At 39.4% G+C, this 16309-nt stretch overlaps 1 protein-coding gene across 2 annotated transcripts in view; it reads left to right on the top strand.

Moving 5' to 3' along the window:
• Positions 1 to 16309, top strand: part of LOC130905186 (WD repeat-containing protein 7) — a 129062-nt gene that overhangs the window by 100299 nt on the left and 12454 nt on the right. For both annotated transcript variants that reach the window (XM_057818320.1, XM_057818319.1), the window contains 5 exons: positions 8782 to 8968; positions 14101 to 14218; positions 14415 to 14564; positions 14741 to 14823; positions 14910 to 15009. In XM_057818320.1, the coding sequence (XP_057674303.1) occupies positions 8782 to 8968; positions 14101 to 14218; positions 14415 to 14564; positions 14741 to 14823; positions 14910 to 15009 (638 nt within the window). The remainder of the gene's footprint in view (positions 1 to 8781; positions 8969 to 14100; positions 14219 to 14414; positions 14565 to 14740; positions 14824 to 14909; positions 15010 to 16309) is intronic.

Genomic DNA, 16309 nt, shown 5'->3' with positions numbered 1-16309 from the left:
GTAAATTTAATCATTTTACAATTTTGTAAAACATAACTGAAATTCTGTTTCAGCTGATGTAGTGTTATTGTGGTCATTTGAAACTTGATCATGGTGAAAAGACATTTTCAAAGAGTATTCGTCACTTTATCATTAGGTGTATTCCATATTAGATGATGCGGTATACATAAAAAGACAAGACCTTCACTCTTTTCACTCATTCTGATCAAGCCTTTATTCACTAAGTCTTTAATATTGATTTACCTTCATTCAAGTGAAACAGACGAAGAAAGGGTGGCAGCCGGCGCAAAGTAAGTAAAACCCCTGTTATGTAGGTATTTGAGTTGGCTCTGTAAATTAAAGTAGGAATTTGCTGCTATTTCACACCCTTTCTTTTGCTCCCTCCTCACTCTCTTTTTCCATTTTCTCCTACCAAATTCCGGCTCTAATTATCCTCTCCGTGTTAATGTGACATGTTTACTGCTTTAACGAACAGCCCATTATGGCCGACTGATGCTTTGTCAATAGATATTGAGTCATTTGAATCTAGAGCTTCCCTTTAAATAAAGATGTCTGCTGAGAGAAATGGACCTCGGTGTAGACTTCCCACTTTTTCTTCACTATTGTCAGGACTTGCCTTGCCTTTCCTGAAGTCTGTGGTCTTCTTTAATTGTGTTTCAAAGCAAAAAAATAACGCTACAGAGATTGCAATTTTAACAAGTTAAGTACACACAAAGTCTACACAGGTAGATAAAAAATAGACCTTCATCAGACATATAATGACCTCTGGCTCCTTTATGTTTATGGTGCCATGTTGTGGTGTTCCGAGTTTCTGCATACATATTCATGTAAAGGATTTGACTTTGAGCAGTGATCTTTTGCCCCATGACCTCCACATCACACCCCTCCCCCAAGGCCTCCCACACAGTCACCCATCCAGTTCATATACTGGTTATCAGTTTATGTGAAACTAATCTCTCTCTGGAGCTCACATTGATTTACTGTCAGAAGCAGGAGGACAATTAAGTTAGCAAATGAATGTTTGCATATTTTACACGCACACCACAAAGAAATTCAACAAAATGGCATGTTTTATAATAGAGCTTATTAGTTTTGTTTGGTAGTTTCGTATATTTAATAATTAATTGATAGATTAGGGTCTTTTACTTATTACTTTAATTTTCGGACTATAAGGCGCACCTGACAACATAAGCCGCCACCCACCAAATTAGACACAAAACCGGCAATTGTTCATAGATAAGCCGCACTGGACTATAAGCCGCAGCTGTCCTCACTGTATTATGGGATATGTACACTAAAAGATATTAACCGGTAAGGGTGTAACCGTACATTTATTGAACCGTTTCGGTACGTGGTGCTCGGTTCGGAACGGACGCGTACCGAACGAGTTTGACGTAATGTAACCCTTACTTTTCGAGGCTGTGAGTCGATCGGGTTACAGTTTCTTTGTATAGATTATATTTACTCCGTCTTCTCTACTATAAGACCAACACAGTAGGACAGTATAACCCAGAAACATCAACGGCGCGACAACGTGGCCGCCGCGAGAACGCAGTGAAACGCGGGCGTTAGAGTCAATCAGCCAATGCACACCAGTCACAGTGCTGCCGCATGTTAGATGCGTTCCAGAAGCGCCTCAACGCGACACGCATGTGAAAAGAACGGCAGAGTTTATTATTTGACGCTAGACGCGGCCCTCCTGTGTCAATACTACTACCGGTAGTTAGGATCGGGCCAGAAGTCACTCGTGTAAAAATACGGTGGATCCGGTCGATTTTCAAACTAATATGCAATCGTAACCTACTTTTTGAGTCCATCAGATCTCTTGAGTGGTAGATCGGGGCACAGTTGACTTGTCTTTGTTGATTTACTGCTGTCTTCTCTGCTATAATAATAACCAACACGGCCCCGTGTTCAATACAAAACCCTCCTACCACAACAAAACAAGAAGGAACTGATATTCACATAGGAACTAAAGTTATACAACATAAAATATACAATATAAATGAATAATACATCACATTTGTAAAATATAAACACATAATAAAATAAATAATAGGCCATTTAAATAAAATACATTGAAATTAGCTAAAACACCTGTAATTAAATAATAAGAATAATACACACATCCTGCTTACACAATTAAATTTATTAATTTCTGTGTGGCGCGTTAACTTGAGAAAATCCACCAATAAAGCTTTTGAAAACCGTTCATAAGAAAAAAAATGTTTCATTGAGGCATTTCATTTGTAAAATACATGTTAAAATCTTTGTCATTGGGATTGCTTCTCTCTTTAGCACAAGACTGTCAGTGTACCAAAGATGTATTTATACGTCTTAAGGTTAGGGTTACGTTTTTTTTCACAAGAGAAATCTCTAGATTCTGATGCAACTTAGCTCCAAAGCACAATGCTGAAAATCCATTTTAAAGCAATAAAACTGGCCACTGGAGGGCAGTAGCGCATTTTGTAAAACCCGCAACCTGAAGAACACCCTGGCCGCATGGTTGGGGCACCAGCGGAAGACGACCGAATGGACGTCCAGGATGCCAGGTGGTGGACAACCGAGCAGAACAACCGGAAGGACGCTCGGGATGCCAGGCGCTGGACGACCGAGCAGAACGACCGGGACCACCAGTGCAACGGACGATGCCGTTGAGTCCGTGCTGCTCGCCGAGCAGAGCCCGCGCCGCCATGCTCGGCCACTCCTGTCCCCCGCACCCTCCAGTGTCCCGCGACTCAGCCGGAAACGCGCACGGCCAAACCAGTCCCCCCCCAGGAACACAGGTTCCCCAGGTGAACTCCGCCACGAGGCAGTGGTTACCACACAAGAAAGACTCAAAAAAATCCATCTTGATGAGACAAACAGTGATGAGGGAAAAGTTTACCCCGGCTGCCGCGGCCACAACAGCGTCATCTCTCAGTTCAAATGTGTAAATAAATTGTTACTTTGCTATTAAAAGCTCTATTTGTCTTGTTGTTTGTTATTTTGTAGAAGGAAAACATCAGTCAGATGTTTGGGATGTTACAAAAGCTAAAAATAACTGTGTTGAAGTCAAAGTTATGATTTGAAATGTGTGCTTTTACAAAAAGCTCAATTTCTCAGTTTTTTCATCAGAAATTGGAAAATTGCTCAAACTAAGCTATTTTCTAATGCTGATATCTAAAGAATGGAAAAAGATATGAACTTTTTTTTTCCTGCTGAAAGAAGAGAGTCTAATCTTTCTTTTGGTGGGTCCCATGTTTATATAGCAATAGAATAGGATTTTCTATGAGCCTTGCAAAATCAGTCAAAATCCAATAAAACGGCTGGGAGCAAAGGGGGTTGCTCCAGTGAAAATGGCTGGGAGTGAATGAGTTAATGACATCTGTCATAAGCATTCAGCAATGCTCATGATAGTTTCATGTCATATATATAATGTCTTATGACAGTCTTATGACGCCGCTGTCAAATAAAGTGTTACCTATTAAGCCGAATAAATTCACAAATAAGCCGCTCTGGACTATAAGCCGCAGGATTCAAAATGAAGGAAAAAATGGGGTCTTATAGTCCGAAAATTACGGGAATATCTGTTTGTTGATATGTACAAATACTTTTGCATCTATCTGGTCAGCAATCTAGAAATTTCAACGCATTATTAAAGCCCAATTTCACAATCTCTTATGCCCCTTTCACATACACCTGAACCTGGTTCAAATCACGGGATTTAAACGAGCAGCCCTTGTATGTGAAAGCAATTTCCCTGGTCAACTGACACGGAGATTACGCAGACATTTAACGGGTCATGTCTTAGTATAATTTCCTAGACTTTCCCGGGAAGCGGTGTGCGTGAAAGCAAGTGTTAAATTGCTGGGTCACGGCACAACGGTTGATGACGTTAATATCATGGCGGGCCGATCGTCACTTCCTCTTTCTTCACAGTAAGACAAAAAGCGGTAAACAAACATCACAATTATCAACATAGCAAGCTGGAAATAGCTAAATTAAACTGAAAATAAAATTTAATTGCTACTGCATCATAGAGCCGGGGAAAAGAGTCGATCTTCCATCTTTGGAAATGTGTGGTTAATTTTGTTGCTGATGTTAGGGTCCGCAACTGCGGAAACAAGGTTGTACCTCAAAGCATAAAACAACGGGGGGAAGTGTTCAAGGGTTTATTAAATACAAACAAAAATACACGCGTTCGCGGAAATAGGGGGAATAACACAGTGGGTCTGTGACAGTAGGTCAACGTTGATCAATAATACTAACTAAACGGTAGGCAGAGAAACAACAATAAAAATTCACTCAAGTACCAGCACAACGTAGGGGATTTCATAACAAGGGCGGCAGATGAACAAGGTAGCAAATCCACAAAATTTGAGGGTACAATGTATGGAATGGCGCCCAGCAAGTTAATATCTCAGCCCCCCTCTCTTGGATCGCCTGGACTTCTATACAGTCTTGATGAGCTTGAATTGGCTGCAGTTACAACGTCGGGAACGCTCCGACAACAAACCAAAACATGATCTGACCAACAGAATGTGACAGCCAATGCAGATTAAAAATGACGTAATGTCCAGGTCCAAGCCGCCGACACCGGAAAAGTCTGAAAGTGTCCAACCCGGGTTTTATGGTTTCTCCCCATATCAGAAAGCCATGACACGGGTAAACGCCGCATCACATTACACGGGAATTTAGCAGGACATAGTAAGTCTGAAAGGGGCTTTGGTCTTCGCGCCTCTGCCTCTTTGTAAACAGGCTGAGCAGCCAGGGAGAGAAATGTATGTCAGATGTATTTCTCTTTCAATTGTTTACCTATATTCAATTTTTGTTACATCAATAGAATGTACAGAAACAACTTGAATCCAACTGAAACCTGAATGTTTGGGCTAAAATAGCTCGTAATTACACAAACCTTTTGCATTTTAACCTTTTTATTCAATATGAGTGTTAAATTGTTTGTTAAAAAGTTTTCTCGCTTATAGACGACTAGTCGCAAATAAAATCTGAGACTAGTGGGCAGGGAAATAGCTCAAAATTCCCATCTCTAGTCAAAACAGTAAAAAAAATATAAAAATGAACTGCAGATACACTGAAACTCATTTTCACTTGTACAAGGCCCCTGAGTAGAGCAGAATATCATCTGCTAAGATGATAGAGCTTTTCAGACACTTATAGTGTATTGTAAAGTTATAAGGTTTGCTTCAACAGCTGTCAAATTACTATCTTAAAGATGATAGCTACTTTGGCATTTGCTCCCTATGGAATTATCTTGCCATCTCAAGTTGGACAGGTTTTTTTATATTGGTATTTTACTCCTGCTTTCTGTTAACATTTACCAGCACTATAAAACCAGGTTCTGGTGTTTGAGCAGTCTCGTTTTGTCTGCATTCCCTCTTATATCACTTGGCCGAGTCTCGGGGCTCCATTGGGCAAAATTGACAGTCAGTCACATGGGAGATAGCCAAGGGGATGGGTTGTGTGTGACTGGAGAAGGGGGACGTTATTGAGGGCTGGGGGATATTTTTTGGAACCTTAATGGTCAGTGTGTCCCCTCAGAGGCAGGCTCAAATGTCAGGTCAGCTATGAAATAACCCCTATCTTACTCAGTTGTTTCATTCCTTGTGAGCCTATTGTATTTCTGCTTATGTCTCAATCTTTAGAAATTTGTCATTTTCAATTATAAATGAATAGTGTTCATTTCAGAATTCAGTGTAATCGTAAAGTACATACTGTTGCCTGTAGTGACCCATCATCAAACCATCAAAGATATGTAGCGTTCCAAGCTTTGATTAATGAAATGGTTGTCTTATGAAGGGAATACAGGGGAAAAACAGACATGCAAATCCTGTGTATCTCTCATTTGCTAACCCTTAATAGAAGAAGGAGAGATGAGAATGATTTTAATCCAAAATGATTTTGTTGTTTTATTGCTAATTGCCATGTTACATCTTTTTTAGGTAAATTACATGGTTGTTTGAAAATGACTGATGATTTTTTTTTTTTCTGTACAACAACCTCAGTTTTCAGAAAAAAATGTTGCAATCGCAATTTAACCTGGAGCCAGTGTTGTTTTTTGCAGCCCCCGCCCTTTTTTTTTTTCATTTTCTTTTTGGCAGCCCTGTTAATTTTCGTCTTTGTCTTTTGGATCATAAAACTTATTAGTCATCTCAAAATGTGTTTGTCTTCATGTAGTTTTTGTTGACGAATACTCAAGATGAATTTCGTCTTTAGTCAACGTTTACTAAAGATGTTTTCATCTGTAAAATAACACTTTTACTCAAAAAATAAATAAAGATAAAAAGACAGAAAGAGGGATCTTCAGCCATTCCGCTTTGCAGAATCTCTAAATCATCCAGAGACCTGGGACCGCTCCTCTGTAGTCTCCTCTTCAGCTCACACGACAGGTTTTCAATGGGGTTGAGGTCTGGGGACTAAGATGGCCATGGGAGGAGCTTGATTTTGTGTCTGGTGAACCATTTCTGTGTAGATTTGGCCATATGTTTAGGGTCATTGTCTTGCTGAATGACCCAGTGACGACCCATCTTCAGCTTTCGGGCAGAGGGCAACAGATTTTGATTTAAAATGTCCTTGTATTTCAAAGCATTCATGATGCCAGGTTCCCTGGGCCTTTGGAAGCGAAACAGCCCCACAGCATCACTGACCCACCCCCATACTTCACAGTGGGTTAAAAGTCTGTCTCAACAAAGATCATTGCCCAGGATAAACACTGTCCTAGAGTAGACCTCTTCCAACGGTGTGTTTTAATTTTTTTGTGTCCAGACACTGCCACTCGTTGAAAACAGAAGACAGGGGAAGCAGAAAAGTTTCCCGCAGAACACCTACAGTTTTTTCGCGTGTAACACATGAAAAGAGCGAGAGAAGTACACCTCGCAGCTCCGGTGTTGCCGTTCCTTTAATAATAACCTCTTGCTTTGATTAAAAATCCAGATTGGCAAATATATTGGAGTTGGAAATATAATCTTCCTCTTTGAACGATTGTAAATATAATACAAGCAAGTTAGAGATCGAAGAAGAGTGCATTAGTTCACAGGCTCATATTACGCCCATGAAAAGCGCCCTCTGCTGTGAGTCAGGCGTATTTTTTGCCTCACAGAGTGAATTATTTACAGCCGTTTTATAATTAATCCACAAGATTTAAAAACATTTCAGAAAAACATTTCATACATTAACCAGATTATGGAAATACAAGGCCTATTGTCAGAGTGTTTTGTTATACTGGACTGTCTCAGAAAATTAGAATACACAATATTCTAATTTTTTGAGACAGTCCTGTGTATATATACAGGACTGTCTCAGGAAATTAGAATACACAATATTCTAATTTCCTGACTGTCTCAGGAAATTAGAATACACAATATTCTAATTTCCTGACTGTCTCAGGAAATTAGAATACACAATATTCTAATTTCCTGACTGTCTCAGGAAATTAGAATATTGTGTATTCTAATTTCCTGAGACAGTCCAGTATATCGAGGGACAGGAACACACTATTTATTATTTATTATGTGTGAAATCATTAACACATTATGATATAATTTCACATGTTATTTTGGTGTTTTGGAGTGACACTGAAGGTTTGGTAAACTTGTTAGCATGTTCTTTATGCTATAGTTATCTGAATAACTTAACAGCTATGGCCACGTTCGCGTTCTGCCTTTGGCAATGTGTGTTCAATGGTACTATAGACTTTTTTATATTGAAATGCATGCTTTTAGTTTGTGGCGCTTTCACGCCCACGTGAGGGCGCACTTGCACTTGTTTACGTGAAGAGGAGCGCTCACACGCCAGAAGAAGATGGACAGCTACGTAGCTCTGACTGAGTGGGCGAGTTAGCGAGAGAAAAACACGGCTGCGAACCTACGTTCATTGTTTATGCTTGTAAAATATCTCTACAGAGGCAACGCCTGTGTGTATCATCTTTTCTGTTGTTGTTGTGTGTTTTCCACCCGCGATCAGACGCTTAGAGCCAGTTGTGTGGTTGTTTGAACGATGCGCTAATGCTAGTGAACGCATGCTAACTGTTTGTGTCATGTCACCTAATCATCATTAATTTACGTCGATGCGAACCTGTTTGGTATCGAGGACGAAATCGATTCATCAAATTATACGGACGTCCAGCATCGTCATTTGGGAGTTTAGCCCGCTGAATAGCCAGGACCGAGCCGTAGTGTCCTGGTGAGGACAGTATATTCGGATTTCGTTGTTCATGCACTGTGCACTGTACACTTATTCAGCATGTTGTTCTCTATTGTATTTTTATATTAAATTGCCCTTCAAAATGACATGTCTGTTCTATGTATTGGATTTAAGTAAATTTCCCCCAAAAATGTGATTTATACTCCGGTGCGACTTATATATTTTTTTTTTCTCTTCGTTGGGCATTTTATGGCTGGTGCGACTTATACTCCGGTGCGACTTGTAGTCCGAAAAATACGGTACTGTTTATTAATACATACAAGATGACAAAAATTAAAAATGTACTATATATTACATTTTTATTTTTTCATGACTGACAGGTGAGGCTCTGCCTCCCCTGAATGCACGTCACTTGTGTTCAAGTAGCTCAATATGCATATAACCACTATGAGGAGAAAACCCACGAGCAGGGGAGATGATATGAACTACGCAGGGAAGCCGGAATCAAGAATCTCACCAGAACCTCCTTACTTTGAGGCGGACGTGTTTTTACAGAAGTCATGTATAATTAGTCGCTGCCTTTATTGCAAGATTCAGTGGTGAAATAACAGTAAAATACATTTTATTCCATTATCTTAGGTAAGGCTCTGACCTTCCTGCTGCTGCAGCCCCCCAGCCCAAAGCTGCCACCACACAGTACAATCCGCCGCACTGCCATCGATCTGATCGGCCGAGGTTTCACCGTGTGGGAGCCCTACATGGATGTGTCCGCAGTGCTTATGGGACTGCTGGAGCTTTGTGCTGATGCAGAGAAGCAGCTGGCCAAGTGAGTCCTAGCACACTTTTACTTAACTATTCCTTTTTTACAGGTAGGGTTGAGGTGTCAATTTATTAATGGTTGAAAGAAAGCAGGTTTCTCCAGGTATTCTGGTTTTCTCCTTCTGGGCTCCACTTCACATCAACCCCAAACAGGATAAATGATAAGAAATGGTGAAATGAATGACATTTTCAGTTAGGGAAGAAAAACTGTTCGCAGGGCTGATGTCCTTTTATGTGTTATGCATCATACATGAAAAAACTAAGTTTGTCAGAAAATGCGTCGTTCTTCAAGAACTGATTTTGTTAGGGCTGGAAACCCGAGACGCACTTGTCTGGTTTAATGAGTATGGATATGTCTGCTGCCTGTTGGGTGTGAGCTAGTGTGGGTGTGCAGGGTTGTGTGTGTGTGCAGAAACAATTCAATTTATCGATCACATTTCAAAGTGATGACACCTTAAAAAGTCAGGATGTGAACAAATAAACAGGTGTGTTGGTATGCATTTTTTTAATTATACCATTGCAATACTATTTGTAGATGATTCTTTGTCCATTTAGTGGTGCTTATTTTCTAACAAATTTTTAGCTTTGTTAGGATGACAGTTTTGCTGGAATCCTGGATTTATCATTGGATGAGAGTTCTGTTTTACCCCGAACTGTTGCCAATCAATGACAGGGCGAGATCACAGAGACAAACAACCATTTACACTCATACTTGTAGAGAACCTGGGAGGAAATCTACACCATCATTCTCAGGGAAATGGATTAAGAATGAGTCAAAAGTATTTGTTCAATTAAACAAAATGATGCATCCACTTCCCACTATTTGTGTTTCATAAAAAAAACTGTGGAATGCTGTATTTATCCCTTAAACAGGATCATGTGTAGGGATTTCCCGAGCTGATCACGTGATCGGAATTGGGCCAATCGCGCCATTTTTCAGAGGATCTGGATCGGGTTAAAAGGATCAGGTTTTTAATTTTAAAAAAAAAATCATAATTATTAGAGCTGTCCTGACTAGTCGATGTAGTGGACGTCATCGATGACATAGATGCATTGGAGGGCACACCATCCTGTCGATGGTTAAAAAAGAGTTAAAAGAAAATATTGCATATGCGTGGAAAGTTGGGAATGGCGGATGCTCGGGATTCAAGTGGGAAAGCGGCACAAGAGTGACCAAAGCATGGATTTATTTCAACGAAACAAGGGAGGGTACACTGTACACCAAGCTTGCATACCACAGCAGCACGTCGGCCGTGAATGAACACCTGAAGCGCCGTCACCCAAGTATAATTTTGGAAGACGACAGGAGACAATAAGCTGGCGGATCTTAAGTCCATAAAACAACATTTTTTTATTGAAGTTGCCCTTATGTGGGTCGTACGACAGCGTATTAGGGGCTAATTTAGCTGAATAAGCAGCTACGTACTTTACTTGGCGCATTGCCGCCTCCGTTAAAATCAAAAATATTGAGTGCATCTTGTGTTTTAGAATTGGTTATCCAAATAACCGATTACAATCCTTAATAGTGTGCCTCATCTGCAACAAATTATAATCAATAGAAGAATTTGTACTAATGCTTCGTCATAGCTCCCAGCGAAGGTACATGTATGTAAAATGCGTAGCGGCTCACAGCTACTTTACCCCTATTTAATAATGCACCTTTTTTTTTTCTCATAGCAATATTACAACTTTAATCCCGTTCTTTTTTTTTAATTTATTTATCTGGCCTTGATAGCAAGATTAGTTTTTTTTTAAAAAAAGTAAAAGACAGCCCTAATATTTGTTTTCTCTGGTTCATGCTCGTACAGCGCGACAGCCTTTCACGCTCCCTCCTGCTAAGCAGTGCAGCCAAACTGTCCAGCTTGCGTTTGGTACTTAAAATTCACGATGATTGACAGGTTAGTAGCTTTGATCTTGCCAGAGAAGCATGGTGGCTCTACAATCAAAGTTAAATGTTATGTTAAACTTGCATAATTGTGCTGTGGCAACTCATTGTGTAAGTGAGCAGCTGTTCTCAGCAGCATGAACGTCAAGCCATAAGTGTATCCAAGTAGACTCGCTCAATGAGGCATTTAATAAAGACAAGAATTTTTCTACGTTATCCTTCTTTAAAAATAATTCACATTATGAAGACGGCACAGTGGGACAGTAACAGGTTTGGAACATTTTTCGGTATTGGATCGGGACTGTATCGGCAGATTCTCAAAATCAGGTGACTCTGACTCGGGTGCAAAAACATGCGATCGGGACATCCCTAATCATGTGGGCACTTGCCACCTGTTCCGAGTGTACCCGCTTTAATTACTGTCACCATCCCTGCAGTTTAAGTTGGGGAAAGGAGAAGGCAATGTATCAGGAGTTGAATGTACAACTGGCTGAAAGAAAGTGCACGTGCGCACCGAAGCTTGTATTTCCATGCAGCTGAATCACAGTGAGGCTCTTTGTCCCTGTTGCACACTACTAGTCATCAATACACTCTTTACAGAGCATCTTGTGTGAGTGTGTGAGTGAGAGTGATAATCCTTTTTTCAATACTTACAGAATGGGAAAAGCCCCCGTTGTCAAAGACTTGCACATTTTACACATTTTCAATACCAGGCCACTGGTCTACACACTGCCACTTTACCCAATGTGTTTGTTAAATTTTTTTTTTTTTTTTTATAAAAAACTTTCGAGAAAGTGTAAGGTAAAGGTGTAAAACAGACTAAACAGAAATATGAAACACACTGACATTTGAAAATTACTAAAGAATTAAATGGCTTAGACTAAAGTCATAATGAAATCGACATTAAGTGTGTGTATGTGTATGTGGGAGGTGATTACCAATAATGCCAATAATTCAGATTATTCAATTACATGTACCTAATGTTGGTCATTAACCTCATTGGTTTTCAGTGCAATTAGCTCCTTGAACTGCTGCCTTATATCAACGTTGTGACTGTTTCCAATTACAGCCGACACTATAAATGAAATGAAACATTTCAGGATTGCTGATTTATTGCTAATATATTACCCGTGTTAATCTGTGGCTGTGATTTGTAATCAGAGGAGATGAATCATGCAAGTCACCCCCTCCTCCCTCTTTCTTTCGCTGGCGCACGTTCTCTCCTCCCTTACTCATTTGTTAACAAGGTGGCCTTGCTCGCCCTCCCTCTGTCACACATATACACTTGCAGGAGTGAGGGGCCAGCTGTAAGAGTGTCCGCATGTGTTGTGTGTGTCTAACTCCTGTTGCATTGTGGGAGTCCATTATGCTGTTGTCTGGTGAATGGCTTCCATTGACTCAGCCTTGACATTATAAGCTGTTCACTAATCTCTTCACTTCATATATTTGTAAGTCTCTCGCTCTCTCTTGCACTCTCTCTCTCGCTCACTTTAGCTTCTCTTGTCATTTCTTATTCTCTATTTTGGGGTAGGGTTATATATGGCAATAAAGCAAGGGTGTAGGTTTGCATAAGGACGGCAGGGACGTAACTATCTAACTTTTCAGGATGCTCAAATTGTCCCCACCAGCTTTTAAAGGGAACCTCTGACTTAGGGACTTATAGGCTCTTATAGGCAGCAATTGTTCTCTTTTTACTAAAATGATTTATTAGAAACACATAAAATATTGCCATTGATTTAAAAATCCTTATAATTTAGTACATGTTTTGACCTACGAAGGGCGCCGTGTTTTATGCACGCAATAGAAGCTCAGCGTAGATTGTCACTGTCACTAGACGAACACTACCGGGTTACTCCAATTCCTTCTATGCAGCAAGACGTCCTACTAACTATTTGTGTTTTTATTGAGTCCTTATTACCTTTTCATTGCCTCAAAATACTTTTTGCATGCGTTTCCCTCTCATACTTGTAAGCATTGTGTTTTCTTGTAGTAGCTTTAAAGCAGATTGGTGATCTGTTGAACACATTAGTCACGTAGCATATTTAAACCACCCTTACTTGATATTACTACGTTTAAGTATCTTCTTCAGGCATCTTTAGTGTGTTCTGTCTGTATGCTACTAAACAAAACACGCTGCAAGCGCACGGTGGTACTTTGGGTGTCAAATTTGCCCCACGTTTCACTGGTGTAGCACATTTTGGCAGAACACCGTTTTTTTTTTTTTTAAGTCTCGTCTCATCGTGTCTTTCCTGTTGCTGAATGTGCTTGTCCATTTTTCCAGTCAAATGCATGTTTGATTGGTTGATGACTTGCATTTATTTAAAATGTATTGATTTTATTTCTACGTTATTTATTTAAAAATACTTTTATTTGCAGCCTATGCAGATATTTTTTGATAATCATACATTAATAATAGTCCAGGTAAAAATTTTTTTTTTTTTGTTGACTTTAGCTGTGCTTGTGGACAAAAACAGTAATGTTTTACCTGTAGGAAGGCTCCGTTTTTTATTTTTGTTTTTCCCCAGACGAAGACGTTTTCTCAATTATGTATATTTGATAAGTTATTCAGACGGACAATGTTGAGTGGTCTTAAGACCTTGCACTAAAAAAAAGTACTAAGAAATAACATGCCGATGTTGTGCAATATTTACTTTTATAGATCTAGTTTCCAACCACTGGTGGCTTTACCCAAGATGGCCACCAGTTATGAACATTGCATTAAAAGAAGGTGCACTTGTCGACCTTCCCAAGATGATAATAGATGTCCAGTCGTGTAGCATCCGAGCATCCTTCTGCTGGGGATTTCCATGATTTTTTCACTAGTAAATGTCCAATACATTCGTAGTGGGAGTGTGGCAGCGAACACTTCAAATTGATTGGACGCGTTGCGCCGTTATTGGCAGACAATGAGTTAAGCAGTGTTTGACCAAGCCATAATAGCAATTACTGTACTGTATTAAGTGAGTTTGCAGTAATTTAGTTGAAAAATAAAAACAAAAAGAACGACTGTACATTAAAAAAAATAAAAAATAAAAAAATAATAAAAAGATTAATACAGCATCAGCATGGTTGGTTGTCTGAATCGGTATTGGGAGCTAAAAAAAAAAAAAAAAAAAAAAGATCTGTGCAACACTAGTGTGTTTGCCTTTCGTCTGCTGAATCTCAACGATAAAAATGAATTCTGATACTACTGATAATACTACAGTACTAATACTTTCAACAAAACTTCTGTTCTTCTTGCGTGCCATCTGCAGTATTACTATGGGATTGCCACTCAACCCACCAGCTGATTCAGCTCGCTCAGCTCGACACGCCCTCTCGCTTATTGCAACTGCCCGGCCACCTGCGTTCATCACCACCATTGCAAGAGAGGTGAGACCAAATGTTTCCAAAATAGCTGAATATTTTCACAGAAATATGTTCATTTTTGAAAAAAAAATATATAACAGAATTATAAATTATCAGTACTTATTATTAGCCTTGGATTAGAGATCGCTTCTCTTTCTGCAATGTCATAATATGTTATTCTGTTCAAAGACATTTTATTTTTATTTTATTAACTTCGCAGGTCCATCGATACAATGCTGCCCAGGCTAACTCTCAATCACAACAAAACGTTCACACAACCACTCTTGCCCGAGCAAAGACTGAAATATTGAGAGTGATTGACATTTTAATTGAGAAGATGCCTGGAGACGTTGTAGATTTGCTTGTCGAGGTAATCAGTCAGTCATGTTAAGTTTCCAATTTTTAAACCTTGATATTCATCTTAAAATGACTTGATTGTAGTTCAAGGTTAAGGACTATATCCAATTTTATAGATATTCTATTATAGAAAAGCACAAAGCTCATCCAAAAAAAGTATTATACCTGACATTGTATTCTCACCACTAGGTGATGGATATCATCATGTACTGTATTGAAGGTTCTCTGGTAAAGAAGAAAGGACTGCAAGAGTGTTTTCCTGCTATTTGCAAGTAAGATGGTATTGGAGTAAACTAACTCCTACATATGAAATTTAATGTCACTTCCAGAGTGTTCATGTAATATTATTGGTCTTCAGGTTCTACATGGTGGGTTACTGTGACCGTAGTCATCGCATTGCTGTCGGAGCTCGTCAAGGTTCAGTGGCCCTCTACGATGTTCGCACTGCAAAATGTCAGGTACATTTGAAAGGAGCCGTGGGAACCTCTTGATACGATACGCAAACTACGCTTATGATAACGATCATCTCACAATATAGTGATTCTCAATACATGGGTCAGGAAATCAATTACAATATTCTATGATGCAACTATTAAAGAGAAAAACAAGCTATTTTTAAAAGGAATAATATACAATGTTAATTTCTGCACTGTCACAGACTGTGACATTTCTTTAAAGATATACAGCGACACTATCTTATTGTAACATTCTTTTAAACAAATAAGTATCGTTCTTAAATCATTGCCTGCCATTGACAATGATAGACGTCCAGATCATTTTGACTCTGACATGTTCATTGGACCTTGTCTCTGTCAAAATGAATTGAAAGTCGACTGTCCTCAATGGCAGCCATTGGATTAACATAGACACTATTCTAGTGGATTGGTGTGGTGGAAATTTTTGGTTCCAACCCCGTTAGTTCCTTTATAAAATGGTGACATATTTTCAGAGTTGGGTAGTAACACATTACATTTACTCCATTACATTGATTAGAGTACTGTAATTTTTAGACTATAAGTCGCTACTTTTTTCCTTCATTGTGAATCCTGCGGCTTGTAGTACAGTGCGGCTTATTTGTTGATTTATTTGAATTAATAGGTAACACTTTATTAGACAGCGGCGTCATAACTGAAATAAGACAGTTATAATTATGACATTACACTATCATGGGCATAACTGAATGCTTATGTCATTGAGTGTCATCCGGCAAATTATGTCACTAACTCCATTTACAGTAGAGCATATAAGTATTTAGTTAACCACTAATTGTGCAAGTTCTCCCACTTGAAAATATTAGAGAGGCCTGTAATTGTCAACATGGGTAAACCTCAACCATGAGAGACAGAGTGCGGAAAAACAACCCAGAAAATCACATTGTTTGATTTTTAAAGAATTTATTTGCAAATCATGGTGGAAAATAAGTACTTGGTCAATACCAAAAGTTCATCTCAATACTTTGTTATGTACCCTTTGTTGGCAATAACGGAGGCCAAACATTTTCTCTAACTCTTCACAAGCTTTTCACACACTGTTGCTGGTATTTTGGCCCATTCCTCCATGCAGATCTCCTCTAGATCAGTGATGTTTTGGGGCTGTCGTTGGGCAACACAGACTTTCAACTCCCTCCACAGATTTTCTATGGGGTTGAGATCTGGAGACTGGGTAGGCCACTCCAGGACCTTGAAATGCTTCTTACAAGGCCACTCCTTTGTTGCCCTGGCTGTGTGTTTGGGATCATTGTCATGCTGAAAGACCCAG

Source organism: Corythoichthys intestinalis, chromosome 17 (assembly GCF_030265065.1).
Source record: "Corythoichthys intestinalis isolate RoL2023-P3 chromosome 17, ASM3026506v1, whole genome shotgun sequence".
Taxonomy (NCBI): domain Eukaryota; kingdom Metazoa; phylum Chordata; class Actinopteri; order Syngnathiformes; family Syngnathidae; genus Corythoichthys; species Corythoichthys intestinalis.
Note: the sequence above shows the minus strand (reverse complement) of the source record. Positions and strands in the feature narration are given on the sequence as shown.